The sequence below is a fragment of the Phocoena sinus genome, chromosome 21, assembly GCF_008692025.1.
Source record: "Phocoena sinus isolate mPhoSin1 chromosome 21, mPhoSin1.pri, whole genome shotgun sequence".
Taxonomy (NCBI): Eukaryota; Metazoa; Chordata; class Mammalia; order Artiodactyla; family Phocoenidae; genus Phocoena; species Phocoena sinus.
This window is the reverse complement of record NC_045783.1, coordinates 34,614,761-34,634,099: the sequence shown is the minus strand read 5'-3', so window position 1 is coordinate 34,634,099 and position 19,339 is coordinate 34,614,761. Positions and strand designations below refer to the sequence as shown.

Sequence of the window (19,339 nt, the reverse complement as noted above, 5' to 3'; positions counted from 1 at the left end):
CTAGCAAATTGAATTCAAGAGTTCATTAAAACGATCATAGGCCATGATCAAGCGAGATCCATCCTTGGGATGCAAGGATGGTTCAACATCTACAAATTTTAAAATGTTATACATCACATTAACAGAATGATGAATAAAAATCATATTATTATTTCAATAGATACAGAAAAAATTCAAACAAAATTCAAACATCCTCTTATGATAGAAACTCTCAACAAATTAGGAATAGAAGGAATGTACCTAAACATAATAAAGGCCATATAGTATAAGTCCACAGCTAACATCATACTCAACAGTAAAAATTTAAAAGCTTTTCCTCTAAGATCAGGAACAAGACAAGGATGTCCACTCTCGCCACTTTTATACAGTACAGTATTGGAAGTCCTAGCCAGATCAATTAACCAACAAAAGGAAATAAAATGCATCCAAATTGGAAAGGAAGAAGTAAAACTGTCCCTATTTGCAGATGGCATGATACTATCTATAGAAAACCCTAATGACTTCACCGAAAAACCATTTTAACTAATAAATGAATTCAGTAAAGTTGCAGGAAACAAAATAACATACAAAAAATCAGTTGTGTGTCTATCAATACAGATTTATAGTTACTGGTTTATGCAGTTATCTTTTTACTTTTACATCAGGCAGGAAAAGAGCATAAGCAAAAAACACATTTATACTGTGTCTCATATTTCCCTATGTAGTAACTTTTACTGGCCCTTTGTATTTCTTCACAAGGATTTGAGTTTGTGTCCAGTGTCCTTTCATGTCAGCTCAAGGACTCCTTTCATTATTTCTTGTGGGGTAGGTTTACTAGTGATAAAGTCTTTCAGTTCTTAACTGAGGATGTCTTAATTTTTCTTTCAATTTTGATGGATGGTTTTGCTGAATATTGAATTCTTGGTTGCCAGTACTTTACTTTCAGCACTTTGAATATGCCACCCCACTTTCCATCTCATTAAGGATCCCATGGACCTGATGAGTTGCTTCACTCTTGCTGCTTATGTAATAGGGAAGAACAAATCTGATTCCATATTGGATCTGTTTCTTTTACTTTCTTTGTATTCTACTGCTTTTGCTAGAAATTAAATATGTTGGCTATAGCCTGAAATATACAGGGTAGCCCATTCTCAAGGCTCTGACCTTTAAAGGTATAACTCTTTTCCATTCATATAGAGATAAAAAGTTGCAGAACAGAGAACAACATTTGTCTTGTTGGAGGTTTACAGGAACAACGTTACCTGACCTACCTGACCTACATGGACAGCTGCAAGAACAAAGGATTCCAGCACCAAGAAGTTTGCAACAACTAACCACACCCCCTCCCCTTTTAGTATAAAAGGAACCTGAATTCTAACTCAGGAAAGATGGTTCTTTAGGACTCTAGTCCACCATCTTCTAGGTCTGCTGGCTTTCCAAATAAAGTCGTTATTCCTTCCTTGCCCCAACAATTTGTCTCTTGATTTATTGGCCTGTTGTGCGTAAGCAGTACGAGCTTGGACTCAATAACACAGATTCTTTCTCTCTTTGTTTTTCAACCATTTGACTGTGATATGTCTAATGTGCATTTCTTTGAGTTTTCCTGTTTGGAGTTTTTGAGCTTCTTGGATGTGTAGATTAATGTTTTCATCAAATACAGGGAGTCTGGGGCCATTATTTCTTCAGATATTTTTTCCTGCCTCTTTCTCTCCTATCCTGGTACTCCCATTGTGTCTATGTTGGCATGCTTGACGGTATCCTGCAGGTCTCTGAGGTTTTCTATTACTTCATTCTTTTTTATTTTTGTTTCTCAAACTATATCATATATCAATTGACCTATTTTAAAGTTCACTGATTCTTTCTTCTGCCTGTTCAAACCTGATGTTGAGGCCCCACAGTGAATTTTTTTTATTTTAAATATTGTACTTTTCAACTCCAGACTTTCTATTTGGTTCTTTTTGTAACTGATCTCTCTATATTTGGTGAGACATGGTTCTCATACTTTTCTTTGTGTTTTAAACATGGTCTCTTTTAACTCTTTGAACATATTTAATACAGTTGACAATGTCTTTGTCTAGTAAAGTACAACACCTGTGCTTCCTCAGGAACAATTTCTAATGATTGATTTTGTTCTGTGTGCATGAGCCATATTTTCTTGTTTCTTTGCATGCCTCATAATTTTTTGTTTAAAGCTAAACATTTTTTATTTTTTGGTACGCGGGCCTCTCACTGCTGTGGCCTCTCCCGTTGTGGAGCACAGGCTCTGGACACGCAGGCTCAGCAGCCATGGCTCACGGGCCCAGCCGCTCCGCGGCATGTGGGATCTTCCCAGACCAGGGCACAAACCCATGTCCCCTGCATCGGCAGGCGGACTCTCAACCACTGCGCCACCAGGGAAGCCCTAAAGCTAAACATTTTAAATAATGTAATGTGGCAGCCCTGGAAATCAGAATCTCCACCCCCCTCAGGGTTTTGCTATTGTTGCTGTTTGTTTGTTTTGTGACTTTCCTGAACTAATTCTGTAAAGTGTACTCTTGTGTGTGACCACTTAGTGGTAAGCTAATGATTAAGCAGGGATTTCCTTAAATGTCTGGAACCAATAAGTCTCCCAGTCTTGGCCAGGGGACTCTGTGCATGGTGGGGACTCTGTGAGCATGGTGGGGCATGTCATCAACACACAACCAAGCAGGTAACAACTTACCTGAGCCTTTAGTTCCTTCTTGCACAGAGCCTCAAGATCAGTCAGAGGTAAAAAGTAAGGGCCTGCTCAGGTCTTTCCTAAGTATGAGCACAGCCTCTGGATCCCCAGGAACGTGCTGGAGCTTTCAAAGCCCCTTTGGAGATCTCACTCCTCAGATTCACCTTCTGAGCTTTTTGGTTAGTCTACTGTTTGCCCCAACTCTTATCTACACCTCAGGCAGCCACAAAGGTAAAAACTTCCTATAATTGTTTTTTTGTCAAATACCCCTGGATAAAATGTTCCACGGGGAGGCCTCTGAGTCAGGTCAAATGAAGACAACCTTGTGAGCAGGGTCTGCCCGGCTGTGATTCTTATGGGCTGCTGGTCCTCAAGGCTACTGAAGAGCGGGGGGCGGAGGTGAAATGGGGCAAGTCAAAGTTCACAAAGCTCCCTGTTCACACCAAAATTCAGTCATTTGGATAAACACTTTCCAGACTGTTGCAAACTTTAATTTCCATAGTTCTTAAAAAAGTTGATTCTGAGAATTTTTAGTAATTTTCTCACTGCTTTTATGGAGGAGAATTTTGCAAGCTCTTTATTCCACCATTTTCACTGATACCACATTTTTTTAACTGTTGCATTATATTCCATTGTATGAACTTAATATCATTTAATTTTTTCCATAATATATTTTCCCCCAATGTTTTACTTGGAAAAAATTTAAACCTTTAGAAGTGTTGTAAGCATAGCAAAGTACCCATATACCATCATCCAGAATCACCAAGTGTTAAAGTTTTGCCATATATACCCCCTCCCTCCCTCCCTTCCTTCCTTCCTTCCTCTGAACCATTTGAAGTTACAGACATCATGGCAACTTCACTTTCAAAGATAAGTACTCCCCAAGAACCAGGACACTCTCCTTTATAACATTATAACAATGTAATAATGACACTCAAGAAAGTTAACACTGTCACAATACTATAATCTATATGCCATGTTTGAATCCCCCAAAGAACAACTTGGAATACCTAAAAATACAGGCACATCTCCACAAAAAGCTGGTCACCAAGCAGAGTCATGCTTAGCCCCTTCTCTGGCAGATGCCCAGTGGGATGGCCACAGGCCTAGGTGCTGCCTTCACCTGTGAGGTGCTTCCTGGGGTCCAAGACTCTTTATCTTCTAGGAAGGAATTCACTGTGTAGCTTTTTTCATTTTAGCAGATGAGATTCTTATCTAAAACGTCCTTGTTTATGAAAAAATATTAAAACAAAGCAACAATTCTCAAATTTCAGACAACTTTCCCCCCAATTTTCTTTTGGGATGTCCTGATAAAATGTTCCTGAGGGTACACGTCAAGCAAATCCCTTCAAAGAGGCATGAAATGTGGACAACACCATGGCAACAGAGCATTTTCCTGACAACACACACACACACACAAAACCCCTCTCTCAGACACATACTCGCAGGACAGGGCAGTATCTCAGTTCTAGTGCTTCAACGTCAGAGGTGATTCTACTGAAATATGCCTTTGTGTCCCGACGAGTGGACAAAGATGAAGATACCATGCAGTAAATTATAACTCATGCAAATCCACCAACCAGTATGAATTTTTTAAAATTTCCTAATACATAGCTCCAAGCAAATGTCCACCTAGGCCAGAATTCCTCAAAATGTGGGCCATGGACCACCCACATCAGCATCACAGGTTGAGCTCATTCTCAGTATTGGTTCCCAGGCTTCATCTCAGGCCTAATGACTCAGAATTTCTGGGGCTGGATCTCTGGAATCTGTATCTTAAAAAGCACCCCAGGTTATTCAAAGTACATTTATATGTGAGAACCACTGAGCTAGGGTGTAATCTGAGATTAACTGAAGCTTAGTATGAAAAACTCTGTGGAATAAAAATCAGATATTGAGAACTGATTTGTACTGTTATCTACGTCAGTGGCTTCTAAATATTTTGACCACAACCCTTACCCTTTCTAAAGAATATATTATAAATCATGACACAGTGCATGCACACACGTGCACACACACACACACTCTGAAATTAAAGTTTCATGAAACAATATTTAATACTTGTGATGTATTCTGATAATCTTCTATTCTATTTTGATTTTTTAAAAACACTGCACCTAACCCACTAAATCAATTTCACAACCCTCTAATGAATCACAAACTGTAGTTTGCAAAACACTGCTCTACAGCAATCAACTGAGACGTAAAGCTCGACAGAGTAAGCGTAAACTGAGAGACACAGACACTGCATGCTAGTCACTAAACTGGGGTTTTCCAAGATATTCTTAAAATACATACATTAGCTAGATTTAGAACAGTTTGATCACAATGCTGATAGCCAAATGAAATAAATTTCATTTAAACTGGTTTCAAATCTTATTATTCTCAATGAACAATGATCGGTTTCTGGAGTGAGAATTTGGTGCAATGTTAAGACTGGGAGTCCAGGAGTTACAGACGAGGTTCAGATCTGGCTGGCTGCCTGGGCAGGGGTGGCAGCCTGAGTAACAACCTCTCTAAGCCTCCGTTTCTTCATCTTAAGAAGTGGGGTTAATAACAGCTTCTATCTCATAAGGTTGCTGTGAATATTAAATGACATCACTCATGTTAATAACAATGGTTATTATATTATTCAAAGATAAGATGCATTTGAATAAAAGCTCTAGCATCTTAAGAGAATGACAAAAATGGTATTTAATTAAAGCTTCGTATATGCGTTTTATATAGATTACAATGTGTACAAATCTACTACACACCTGACGTCGTCCTTCTCCTGATGAATGAACACTGAACATTTTAAACCTGAGTGAGGCCCAGTGCCAAGAGCTGGAGTTTCAGAAGCACGCGACACAGTACTACTAAGCAGCTTATAATCTAGTGAGGACAGCAGAAAGAAACGTAAACAGGCAAATCATACGCCAAGTGCCACAGATAAGAGATGCTGAAGGGGTGTGTGGTTACAGTTCAGGGAGGAGAGGACAGGTCAGGATGAGCTCCAGAGTGGGGACCTGGGTGCGGATGCACAGGTAGGGGGTCTGAGGAAATAGGAAGGAGGATGGAGGGAAGGCCAAAACTGAGAGAATAATGGGCGTGAAGACAAAGGGTAAACTGCGCCCCCATCTGGCTGTGGGGCAGTAAGTCATCAAAACAAAGTTAGAAGTAAGAGCCAGCTTGGGTACCAGGCTGGGACAGTGGGTGATGAGGAACTTCATCTGGACGGTGGGGTTGCAGGCGGCCGTGGGAAATCAGCTCAGGCTGGGGGCAGAGGGCAGGGCATTCCTAGAGCAACGCCCTGGAAGGGGCAGGACACACCCCACGGCATCAGTGACATCAACACTGCAGTGTCGCCAGTGAACAGAAAGAGGAATCAACACGGAAAATGGGGCTCCAATGAATTCGCCGAAGCTTCTGCAGCACTGCTTTAAAGACTGACTCGGGCTCCAGACGAAGTCCCCATCACGGGTAGCTTCATCTCTGGAAACTTTCCAAGCCACCCCTACCCCTCAAATGATTTTACTTTTCTCGTTCAGATTCATTCTTTGCTCAGCACACAACCTTCTGATTGCGAATTCAGCTTGCCAGGTCATGTGATACGGCGGAGAATGCCTTGATAGAATCCTGGGCGCTCCGGTCACTAGAAAGGGTATTTCCTGTAACACTGTCTCAACTGGCCTTCCACTCGTCCATCAGACTCGTGGAAAGTTGGTTACACGTATCTATCAGACATCTGATCACCTTCTGATGTCCTCGGAAGGTGCCAGAGCCAACAGGACTGATATCTCAGTCCTGGCTGGGCTTTCGAATCACCTGGATCTCTACTTCAAAATACCCCGAAAGGAGGCAGCTGGCTGCAACCAAGGCCTCCCTCAGGCAGCCCCTGGGGCGGGGGGTGGGGGCGCCACTTTCCCAAACAATCGTTCTCAATCCTGGCTGCATGTCAGAATCATCTGGGAAACTTGAAAAAGGTCCACACCCAGGGGGTGGCTACTTGCAGAGATGTTAAACCCTATCCACTGGGCAGAGGACGTGAATTCTAATAACACACTCCTCACTCCTAAGCAGAGATGAAAAGGATATTGCAATGCAATGGAGTCGAGAGATTTCTATTTCACTTACATTTAGGATATTGAATTATTTTATTCCCTTTGATCTCCCTTCAACAGGTGCCATAGCTTTAAGCTGGCACTAGTTTTAAACTTTAAACTCCTTATTGCTTTAGAACAGAGGTCAGCAAACTTTTTCTGTAAAGGACCAGATAGTAAAGAGTTCAGCTTTGCGAGTCACACTGTATCTGTCACAACTATTCAGCCCTGCAGCTGTTAGCCCGAAAGCAGCCATAACTAATACAGAAACAGATGAGCACGCCTGCTAGCCAATAAAACTTTATTTACAAAAGTGTGGACAAAATTTGACCAGTGCACTGCTTCAGATGTTTGAATAATAATTAGCATTCTGATCTTGTGCTCGTAACACAAAATTGGTAACAAAGCCTGAAAATAAATACAAAAAGTGCACTCAGTCTCGGCATCTTATCCTTTGACTATCATCCTATTACCATTTACCAAAGACTCAAAACAGAGGGACTTGTTTATATTCAGACCACACGGACCTACTCAGACGACTTCTGCCCCCAGTACCTCTGACCACCCTCCAAGCTGCACCTATGGAGAAACCACCCACCTCGTCGTTCACCTGCAGCTTGCGAACCAGAGGGAGTGGGCAGTGCCGCCAGCTTCCTCACCAGTAGAAAATGCCACAGATATGTACTCATTAAATACATGCTTGTTCATTTCTTCTCGTAAGAAAAACCCCTCTCTTCTGCTTTTGAATACATTTAATCCTCCACGTAACTGATGAACAAGGTAAAAATCCAGAGCTCTCGGTCCAAAAGTGTTGGTTAAACAGCTTCTGTTAATCTAGGGTCCCTCCCCAGCATCACTGGCCCCTGATCTCTCAAAATGCAGAACGAGTGACAGTCAGAAGGGTGAGGCCATTTGCTAAGTGGATGAGAGCGAACCTTGAAGAGCGGGGACTGAGAAGGAGCTCCCTACATGGCTGTGCTCCCCAAGTCCACCCCTGCCATTTGCGGTCCCCAAACCTGCTGTGTCAGGCAGGGGCCGGAGGAGCCCTGCCCCCCACCCTGGGTGCTCCGGGCAGTTGTCTCCACTGTCCGAGTTGACACTCCTCACAATGAGGGCGGGTGTGAGGCAGGTGGTCCCCAGGAAGGAGGGCGCAGAACTCCCACCCCCGACACCACCACGTGCAAAAGGCCAGCCCGTCACTCTCTCGGGTTGGGTCACCCACAGTGAAAACGGCTTGCATGAGCTCAGGTATCTCCTCCCGCGTTAAGGTTCCAGACTCCCCACCATGGCTCCACATCAGACTTACTTGGAAGTGTTTTCAAGTATTCCTTTGACCTCATTCATTTCTTCTTTTCCAAAGTAAACGACGGTGAGATGAACTCTCCCATCCTGCTGGATGCACATCTCCCTAGAAAACAAAACATGGATGTCTGGTCCTGTGTTCACAGCAACAGGCAAAGCTGAAACAAATACCTATTCTGTAAAGTGCAAAAGAGTCCAGGGAGGGAACTGGGCTGCCAGGAGAGCAGAGAGGGGACAGGACATTCTGGCTGGCTCTTGCCATCACCTGTATTCCTATTTCTCTTACCAAGAAAACCATGAAATTTAAACATGCAGATCTGGTCAATGAAAACTCAAGATGCAAGAGGCCACAGGCTCAACCTGCCTCGGGTCCAGCCCATCAGGGCCTGGATCCAGTGTCTAGAATGGCCCTGGGTCTGTACCCTTCTCTGCCACAAGAAATCTACAAAGTACAGAAGACAAAAAGCGCAATGTACAGATGAGAACACTGAAGTCCAGCGAGGGTGAGACTGTATTCCTCATCCTTGCCTTTTCTCGTGTGTGCAACACAAATAGTCTTAGAGACTGAAGGAGCAAAGGTAAAAAGACATGTATTTGTTTGGGACCCTAGAAACCCTGGGGACACCCAGTGTCATGGCTGTGTGGAGGGGCAATGGTCCAAAAGCACAGCTGCTGTACCTCACCCTCCCTAGGCAGATTCCTTCACTGCTCCTCTCTGTGGCTGTTGGTCCCAGGCATCCAGCACACACACGCCAGGCTCCCAGCAGCCCTCCTGGGCGGGGCCAGGCCTACACCTGCCTTCCCCACCAAAGCATATCTGTTATTTGCCCAGGCCCTGTCCTCTGCTGAGCGTTTACTTCATATACATGTGTGTATCACGTGCGTAATGTGTGTTGATGTGTGTATATGGATGTATATGTAAATATATGTGTATAAAAATGTGTTTATGTGTAAAACATGTGTGTACAGATATGTACGTGTGTGTGTGATTTTAGCAGATTTCTGAAAGCAAATGAATGGAATGATTCTACTGGCAGGATGGTATTTGTGATACGCTGATACTCTGCATGCCCTCCCATTTCATTCCTTTTATCGCTGTGTTGCAACTTCCCTGAACCCCTGACAACAAGCCATGTCAGAGTCTTTCGGGGTCTCCGATCTCTAACTGCAGAGGCCCATTTATGCAGTGATTTTTATCGTGACATCAAGAAGGAGGGACTGCCTACCTGGGGTTTCTGGGAAGATCAGAGAAGATACTGTTCCTGCACTCAAAAACCTTACTTGAGAAATAAATGAGCTCAAATGAAATGATCAGACACATCGTGGCATTGATAAAAGTTCACAGAGTTCAGGGCTTCCCTGGTGGCGCAGTGGTTGAGAGTCCGCCTGCCGATGCAGGAGACTCAGATTCGTGCCCCGGTCTGGGAAGATCCCACATGCCGCGGAGCGGCTGGGCCCGTGAGCCATGGCCACTGAGCCTGCGCGTCCAGAGTCTGTGCTCCGCAATGGGAGAGGCCACAACAGTGAGAGGCCCGCGTACCACACACACAAAAAAAGTTCACAGAATTCAGAAAGCACGGCCAAGCCTGTGGGCTGGATGGCTGGAACCCTGAAGGATGGCCCGGGTTTGGGACGGCAGAGAGGAGGAGGAGAGAATCCAGAGGGAAGAAGTACTGGGGAAGATTCTACTGACCCTGGGCAGAGGCAGCAGGGCTCACCTGGTCAGAGGTTTGGCTCGGAGAATTCCCTCTCTTTCCAGAGGAAGGAAGGGAAGAGCTGATTCTAAAAGCAGATGGAGGGCGGGGCTCCGAGAAGCAGACCAGGGACCAGGAATGGGGCCAGGTGCTATTCCTGCTTCAGAACTGCGTGCTCCCCCAGCCTCAGCCCTGCAGACAGAGCTACCACCCACCGAGCACAAAATTCCCTGTACATAAAAGATCCCTTCTGCAAACCTGCCAGATGACGCTGTAACATCCTTTGCCAGGGCAGAATAAAAGCCCACACACAGCACCAAGTGCTCAAAAAACTATGCTTTAAAAGTGTGGGCAGTTGGACAAATCCATCCCAGAATCAGCAGAGGGTCACCCGCTGAGCCTGAATAAAAAACATTCTTGTTTTTTCTAGTAACATCTTTGTTGGCATTTTAAAATCCATCAAAGGACTTCCTGTTCTCAAGGAATAAAACAGAGACACACTGGACCTTTACTTTTCATTCACCAGCTCAGGCTTCCCGAAAAGGCAAAGCAGAATTTGTTCTGAGGGCCACCTCCAGGTCCCTTTCTATTTATTCATTTATTCCTTCCTTCCTTAACCAAACAATAAATCTTAAAAAAGGAGTAGGCCATTTCTACCCTTGAGTAGTTCTCCATCTGATTGGAGATTGCATGCTTAAAGCTATCTACACTGCAGCCAACACACACTGCTGGAGAGAAACACCATCACCAAATGTCTGATGATCTTGTAACTTTCATATTTTTCAAAACACTTCTCACTGGACTCCATCCCCAGAAAGATGTGTAAGCAAGAGTTGTGCACATGGGTGACTGTGGGCACAGAGATGTGTGTTCTGGTGTAATTATCTGTACCTGGACCCACACTGCCTAGGTCCTTGGAGCCAACTCAGGTGCCCTGTTAGCTCGTTTCTGTAACAGCAGGGTGGCGGTGTTTGGGACGAACCTCAGGGAACCCAACTTCCTAAGAACCCTCTGGGAAGCTCTTCGGTTCGCCGGGCTCCACTGCTTTAGCTCCGCACTGGACTATCTTCCACCTTAACCTGGAAGCCTAAAAATTCTGTTTCTATGTCACCAAGACCTTATCTTTTTAGGACTTTAGAGAGGAAACAACAGTTCCTTCTCACCCAGGATATTGTAACACAGAGTATAGAGACTAAATATCTTTTCAGCCAGAACACATGGATCACAGCCACTTAAACACCTATATTTTTATTTCCCAAGAGGCTGAGAGCACGTCACGGTCTCTGAGTTCTGCTACTTATCTGTACAACCGCACCGTGGAAAAAGACCCTTGACTGTCATTCACACCCTACCTGTACAGGTTAGAAAAGGGGTTCCAATGTCCTGCACACCTAGGCATGCAGCCCACTTTCCCTCAGGACCAGCCCGGTATTGGTACCTCAGGTGTCCTTGGCGAGGGTGAGGGATGCACCCAGGATGCCTCATGGCTCTGGTCCTACCACTCAGGACCCCAGCACAAAGCTGGGTAGTGGGCATGGCCAAGTGGAGGACAGATGCTGCTGGCAGTGAGCATGGCAGCACCAAAGCCCCTCGGCATCCGTGAGAACCAACGATGCTGTTCTTGTGAGAAGCACTGAGTTTGCACCACGCAGCTGACCCGGCAGTTAGCGGAGGCTGAAGTGTATCTGACCTTGTGTGAGACCTCCCTGGTAAGTCGAACAAAGACCAGAGGGCACAGGAGGCTGAACATCTCGCCACAGAAGGTGAGAGAGAGCAGGAAAACCATGTTTCTCATAGTTACGTGACCTGTTCTTATACCCTGGGCTGAGTAGCCTGTGGAAACACAGTTTCAATGACAAACATTATTCAGTCCCTTTGTTGTGTGATGTGTAATTCTCATTGGAGTAAGATTTTAAAAGAATCATCGTGTATGGCCCCGTAGGGGGACCATCCAGGTTTGCCTGGGATTCTCCAGGGTTTAGCACTGAAAGTCCACATCCCAGGAAACACCTCAAAGCAAACTGGGACAACTGGTCACCCTTCCTGCATCAGGGACTTGACAGGAAGGAATGGGCACCTGAAGAGCACAGGACAAGGCGGGACAGAATAACGGCAGTAACAGGTCTAATGAGCCAGGGGAGTGCGGCAGAGACGTGACTCATTTCTGATGGGTGATGGGGACGGGTACCAAGGCCAAGGCAGCATCCAGGCCGAGCCTGGACGGGTGAGTAGACGCCACGCAAGTGGAGAGGACCAGGGAAAGGGCTCTCCTGGCTGAGAACGCGCAGATGCAAGGAAATCACGTCCCGATTCTTCTCTAATCTGCTACTCAGGTATATCAGGTATGAGAAGAAACCCTGTTTAGGCTTTAATTATGTCCCATGCAAATGAAATAACACATAACAGCCTGTCAGGCTACCATCTCTCCCTCTGGTCGTCGAGGACACCAGGAAGACATGTGTTCAGGCACAAAGGGACGGAGGAGGGAACAGAGAGTGGTGGGGGCCTGTCATCATCAGGCTTTAGAAAATGACGTTCTTCTTTTGCTTTGGTGGGTTCTCCCCGCTCCTGCACCCCACGCTGAAGTGACACACAACTCCTGGACACCGTTATCTGACAAGCTGAGATGTGGGAGTGAACAGTGACCCTCAGCCAAGCCATCGGGACGTGCTCTCCTGGTTGCACGTTTCAGAACAGCAAATGGGACCATTGCCAACTGACCATTTTCTTCTCTTGAATGGATGTTTCTACATAATCTGTGGCTCAAATGAAGTGAAAAACAACTTTTAGCAGGTCCCACAGAGAAACTTTTATGGAAATAAAGTGAATGATGTAGATTCACGTTTCTCAAACATGTAAACCATAAAACTTTCCTGGGTGCAACACTGGGGTCTGAGCAGAGAAGGGGCTGCCTGACGAAAGCTAGTGGAGCGAGGCAGGGGTGGAGGACAGTACTGGGAAAGGTACGCTAGTTTTCCTTCTGGGAAACACAACGAAGACCGAGCACCTCCTGCGTCGCAGCCTGAGGGTGAGGCCCAGCACACCGCACGGCAGGGCTCAGCTGGTCCACAGCACACATGCCGGCTGAGCCCATGCTGCAGCCCCACTTCAGTCTCAGAGAGTCCACAGCCACTGTTTCTTAAAGATCCAGAAGTGTCCACAAAAACATCTTAACGGTGCTAAACAGGAAGAGGATTTTAAAAATTGCTGAAGAAAATTCAAGTAAAAGATGTCCCTGATACTACCTTTAAATGTCATAAATGCCGAGGGAGGGACCAAGAGAAGTGTCAGAGGAAGGAGAAAGGGACAGATTAAAACAGAAATAACCAGCAAAGTCTGAGAAGACCCACAGCAACACAGAAAAGAGTTCTCAGTCCAGCTGGAAGGAGTCAGAATAAAAATCAAGCAAACTTGGAATGAACCAAGAAAGATCTTTGAAAATCACAAAAAATCATTTCCATAGAAATCCTTTTTTTCTAGGAGAGGCTCAGAGACAAAGACACTAAGACCATCTGTAGTTTTGCTACCGTGAGGGTCCTCCTGCTACTGCGAACAAAGTACACAATAAAACAATAGATGAGCTTAAAACCGATAAGCCAGATGCCAAGGGAAACTGAGCAGCCAAAAAGCAAACGTGAGAATAGTTTCAAGAAAGGCAGAATGAGGGGATTAAAAAAGAGAGAAGGAGGAGGGGGAGGTGGGTTTAAGCAACACACCACTGGGCAAAGGGAACTGAATCTGAAGCAAGTTCTCCTGGGGGCACCCCCTCTACTCCTGGCCACGTGTAAAGCCGTCCTGGGAGGGGAAATGGCACGTGGAGCCTGCGAGGCTCATCCAGGGATCAGGACCACCAGAGAGCAAGGGAGGAAGAGGCTGCTGGAGCAAAGCGCCATCTTATCTCCACAGCAACAGTGGAGCCCGGAGCACGAAGGCCCCAAAGCAGCCCCACAGCAACTGACCAGAGGGTCCATACCTCTCCTCAGGGCACATCCGGGTGTCATTGCCATTCAGGAAGGGGACAAGTTATGAGGAGCTTTAGCCTCCTAACTTCTTTTTTTTTAAACATCTTTATTGGAGTATAATTGCTTACAATGGTGTGTTAGTTTCTGCTTTATAACAAAGTGAATCAGCTATGCATACACATACATCCCCATATCCCCTCCCTCGTGTGTCTCCCTCCCACCCTCCCTATTCCCCACCCCCACTCCCGTCTAGGCAGTCACAGAGCACCAAGATGATCTCCCTGTGCTTAGGCTCCTAACTTCTTGTAGATCCCAGAACATCACCCTTTCTTGTTCATGGCCTCTTAAATAAAGGCCCTTAGGGTCTAGGGCTAGGAAAATCTTGTCTCACCCAACAAACAGCAGCTTCCTTCTCACCACTGAGGCTGAAGGGAAACTAGGCTTTCTTTTTCTCTCTCCCCCTTGCCTGCCAGGGGGTTCAGAGCTGGTGTTTCTGACAAGTTGCACTGCTCCCCTCAGTCCCAGCGCCCAGGTGTACTTCACCCCTGTTCCACACTGTTACTGAGTACTTGTCCACTGACCTTTATAAAAATGGTTTTATGGAATTTGTATTTTTTATAAACACAAATAATTCTTAGGATTTGTTGAGATGGTCCTAATAGTCATGAGAATAGAAGAGCAATCATAATAAATACCTTAGGCCATGAACTCCATAAACCCAGGAATCAATTTTGTCACGGGGGTCCACCCCACCCCGGACAGAGTTCTGGACCAGGAAAGCTTGGTCCTTGGTCCTTACAGATGGCACCCCATGCCCAGTCATCACCCCAAGTGAGCGATTTCTCAGATCCAGCCTTCCTCAGAGCTCTTTGTGTCTTGTGACCAGGCCTGCTCTCTCTGGGGGATTCCAGGCTCTACATCGATATCTTCTGTCCAAGAAGACATATTTGTTATAATTCTTAGCCATTTGGGTCTTTTCTAGCTGAATACTTAGCAAACTGATACTGAAGTGGGAAATAAAAAACCTAACAACCAGCATCAGAGGTGAAAGGGACTCATGTGGACCAGTACTTTGATGTTATAGAAGATGCTAAAGCCCAGATGTATGAAATGACTTGTAAAAGTCCTCAGCCAAATGGTGTCAGAGCAAAGGTTGTTTACATTTTAAAGGACATGCACTGGAAGAATAATGTTTTAAATAACCTCAAGTGGTGATCATTGCAACCATGTACCCAAAATAGTGGAAAATGGCAAAAGTCTTGCCAACAAATGGCCAAGAAAAGAGATACAATCTGCCATAAACGTCACAAAGAGGAGGCCAAGGAAAGAAATGGAAGAGTCCACAGTAGCCTCGTGGTTCCAGCTCCACAAGTGCTGCAGAAGAGGGGCTGGAGGTGTGCAGCAGACGAGAAGGCTGGGGGACAGGGGCCCCGGCTCCGGGGCGGGGTCTCCACGCAGGGACAGCCGCAGCGGGGTATCTGGTCCCTCCACATCACGTGGGAAGTGGCGAAGGAAGCAGGGCCATCCTAATGATGCTCGGTGAACTAACCCCCGCAAAGAGGCAGGTGTGGCAGGACCAGAGGGGAAAAGGCATCGCATTAAGTCAATATCCTTCATAAGAGCCGGAAGAGGAGCCGGGGCGAGGGGCACTGACAGCCAGACCCCTCCCCGCCCACCCAGCAAATACAGGGCCAAAACCTCATCTTTATTCCCCATTTTTACCTGTGGGAGTGGAAAGAGCTGAAAACAACCGGTGGGTAAGATGAGAGAGGAGAACGAACGGGGGCCGATTCCCTCTGACGTTTTAGCCTCAGCCCTTAACAGAGGACCCTGCTAGGAGCCAAAGGATCCCCCCTCCACCATTTAGGACGAAGGTCCACCCACAACCAGGTAGAGTGAGGCTGGTACCACCACACGCCTGCCCCCAGCCCTGGAGGGGCTGCAGGAATCTGGAGCCTCTAAGAAAGGTGCACAAAGGCCAGCGGAGCTGTCTCCTCCTTCACCTGCTCTTCCAGACCACGAAGAACGTGAGGAGAACACAAAATACAGCTGGGAGTGTGACACAGCCCTCAGTCAGGGTGGGGGACAGCCAAGGACAACCCACCACTACAACGTCAGAGCGGCAGAAAGCACGCCGCACGCAAGAGGGACAAAGACAAACAGCAGACAGCCACATCTGATGGACAACAGCAAAGTTAAAGGAAGAAAGAGAGGGCATTCAGAAAGCAAGAGTGTTCAAAACGCGAAAGAAAAACCTAGTCTGAGAGAAACTATAACTCTAATTGAAGAAAACATCTTACAAATGTTTTACACTTTCTTAATAAAAATGTGAATTCAATAAAAAAAGTTCAAAGAGGAAATGATATAAATAACAGATTATGATTAAGAAGCACATTCTGTGCTCAGAAAAATAACGTGATAAACAAAAGAAACAGAAGTAAATTAGAAACAGCAAGGTACAGAATAGATGTATCTGAAAATCAGATTACTCACATAAAGGAAAGGCTTACATGAAAGCAGATAAAAGACTAATGCATTAAAAACTAGAGAGAAGCTAGTAAGTGGAGAAAACCTATGGAATGCACAACTGGGTCTGAGAAGCAGAGAAATCAAATCCAAAGCAGGAGAAGTACTCAAAATTAGAACACCAGAAAAAGTTCCCTGAAATGAAAGAATCCACAAAACAAACAAGGAAACTGAATTACAGGAGAGAGAACAAGAGGCACTGAGCTGAGTGAGACATATGCTGATTAAGTGATCACGATTCACAACGAAGGAAGGCATTCTTCCGTCATTTTCAGGAGAGACAAAATAAAGCTTTCCTAACACTTCTCCACGGTATCATCAGACCACTGTATCATCAGATGCAGAAGAACCTCTACAAGGTCCTAAAGAAAGAAAGTGTATCCAGAGTTTTAAGCCCAGTCACGTCATTCTTAAACTGTGCAGATAACAAGCAGACATTCTATTCCCAAGCACTCATGACCCTTCTTGAAGAAATGTCTTGACCATGAAATCCAGACAACCCAAACCTCAGGAATGAAGAAGCCGCTGTGGGAGGACAGCTGATGAATGCACTAAATCCACTTAACACACAGGAACTGTGGTTACAATGCGAAGTGTAAGGGCTGCAAACCGTGACGAGGTAAAAGTGATAGAGCAGTGATTTATGTCATAGAGTGTTCTGCCTATGTTTTCCTCTAAGAGTTTGATAGTGTCTGGCCTTACATTTAGGTCTTTAATCCATTTTGAGTTTATTTTAGTGTATGGTGTTACGGAGTGTTCTAATTTCATACTTTTACATGTACCTGTCCGGTTTTCCCAGCACCACTTATTGAAGAGGCTGTCTTTTCTCCACTGTATATTCTTGCCTCCTTTATCAAAGATAAGGTGACCATATGTGCGTGGGTTTATCTCTGGGCTTTCTATCCTGTTCCATTGATCTATATTTCTGTTTTTATGTTTTTATACTGTCTTGATCACTGTAGCCTTGTAGTATAGTCTGAAGTCAGGGAGCCTGATTCCTCCATCTCTGTTTTTCATTCTCAAGATTGCTTTGGCTATTCTGTGTCTTTCCATACAAATTGTGAATTTTTTTGTTCTAGTTCTGTGAAAAATGCCAGTGGTAGTTTGATAGGGATTGCATTAAATCTGTAGATTGTTTTGGGTAATAGAGTCATTTTCACAATGTTGAAACTAAAAATAGAAGTACCATACGACCCAGCAATCCCACTACTGGGCATATGCCCTAAGAAAACCATAATTCAAAAAGAGTCATGTACCAAAATGTTCATTGCAGCTCTATTTACAATAGCCAGGACATGGAAGCAACCTAAGTGTCCATCATTGGATGAATGGATAAAGAAGATGTGGCACATATATACAATGGAATATTACTCAGCCATAAAAAGAAACGAAATCGAGTTATTTGTAGTGAGGTAGATGGACCTAGAGTCTGTCATACAGAGTCAAGTAAGTCAGAAAGAGAAAAACAAATATCATATGCTAACACATATATATGGAATCTAAGAAAAAAAAAAGGTCACGAAGAACCTAGGGGCAAGACGGGAATAAAGACACAGAACTACTAGAGAATGGACTTGAGGATATGGGGAGGGGGAAGGGTAAGCTGTGACAAAGTGAGAGAGTGGCATGGACATACATACACTACCAAATGTAAAAGAGATAGCTATTGGGAAGCAGCCGCATAGCACAGGGAGATCAGCTCCGTGCTTTGTGACCGCCTGGAGGGGTGGGATAGGGAGGGTGGGAGGGAGGGAGACCTAAAAGGGAAGAGATATGGGAACATATGTATATGTCTAACTGATTCACTTTGTTATAAAGCAGAAACTAACACACCATTGTAAAGCAATTATACTTCAATAAAGATGTTAAAAAAAAAAGTACTTTAAAGGAAAAAAAAATGATAGAGCAAATGTGGAGATGGGACCAGGAGAGCGAGAAAATATAACTGTGCTGCTCTCCTCTTCTTATTATAATTTTTCAACCAATGTAGTCTAAAACTAAAATATGGAGTAAAAATACATAATGATTCCAATATGTTCTGGTTTGTAAAGTCACTTTTTTAATTTTAGAGGGATCTTTTATAGCATAGAAACATTTTCTCAAAGATCAGCAATTTCTTCTGTTGTACTTCAGATTCTCTTCTATAAATTTAAGTAAAGTAAAATTTAATACTTTAATTAAAAATAGAACATATTGCATGTCTCATGCTTAATTACATTTCAAGCATGTTATTTTTCTAACTGTGTATATGCAAAGAAAGGTGCCTAGAATGTTCAATTAATGTTAAAAATGGCTAATTTAGGGAAGCAGGGCCAAAAGTGAATTTTTAAATAATTTACTCCTGGTTGTGTTCTACTGTTTAAACATCTCATAATAGCCACGTGTCACTTTTATAAACTTAAAAGGTTTAAATTATAAAAGCAAAAAATATATTTTGTTGAATTTTTAAAGAAAACATTAAAAAATGCTAACTATATAAAAATTTACAAAATACAAAAATTTATAAAATGGAGAGAATCCAAAAGAAGGAAATAAAAATCACTCATAGTTCCATATTCAGTGCCAACCACAGTTAACAGTTTCCACTCCTGGGATGGAAAGGATTTCATAAAGACAACATCAAATATTGAATAATTAGCCCCTTATATTTTCTCCCAATACTCTTATGGTCAATTTAATGGCATTTAAATATTTAATTGACCAGAGGTTACTTTGGGTTTTGGTGTAAAGTCAGAATTAAATCTTTTCTGCTGTTTGGTTAGTTGTCCTAAAGCCACGCTCTGAACAATCCATTCTCTGCAGGCCGACTTGAAATGCCACCTTTACTGAGTTCTGACCCGGAATTAAATACCCCAGGCTTAAGTACCCTCTATCATCCCAATTTTTCAGAGACCTCAACGTGCTCGGAAGCCCCTGGTCCACGGAGCAGACTCCCCTGTCCACCTCTGCTCAAGCGCCTTCCATCTGGAAAGCCTTTCTTGGCCCACTGTCCTGGTCTCTATTTCTATCTCTGTGGGACTAAGATTCTTCTCTCCATGAAGCCAGGTTCCTCTTATCCCTCCACCTGGTCCAGTGTCCGGTGCACACACAGGCCCT

General features: G+C 44.4%; 1 protein-coding gene across 7 annotated transcripts in view; it reads right to left on the bottom strand.

The window, feature by feature from the left end:
• CSGALNACT1 (chondroitin sulfate N-acetylgalactosaminyltransferase 1) overlaps positions 1-19,339 on the bottom strand; it is a 322,544-nt gene that overhangs the window by 19,361 nt on the left and 283,844 nt on the right. For all 7 annotated transcript variants that reach the window (XM_032618631.1, XM_032618633.1, XM_032618627.1 and 4 more), the window contains one exon: positions 8,066-8,167. In XM_032618631.1, coding sequence (XP_032474522.1) covers positions 8,066-8,167 — 102 coding nt within the window. The remainder of the gene's footprint in view (positions 1-8,065; positions 8,168-19,339) is intronic.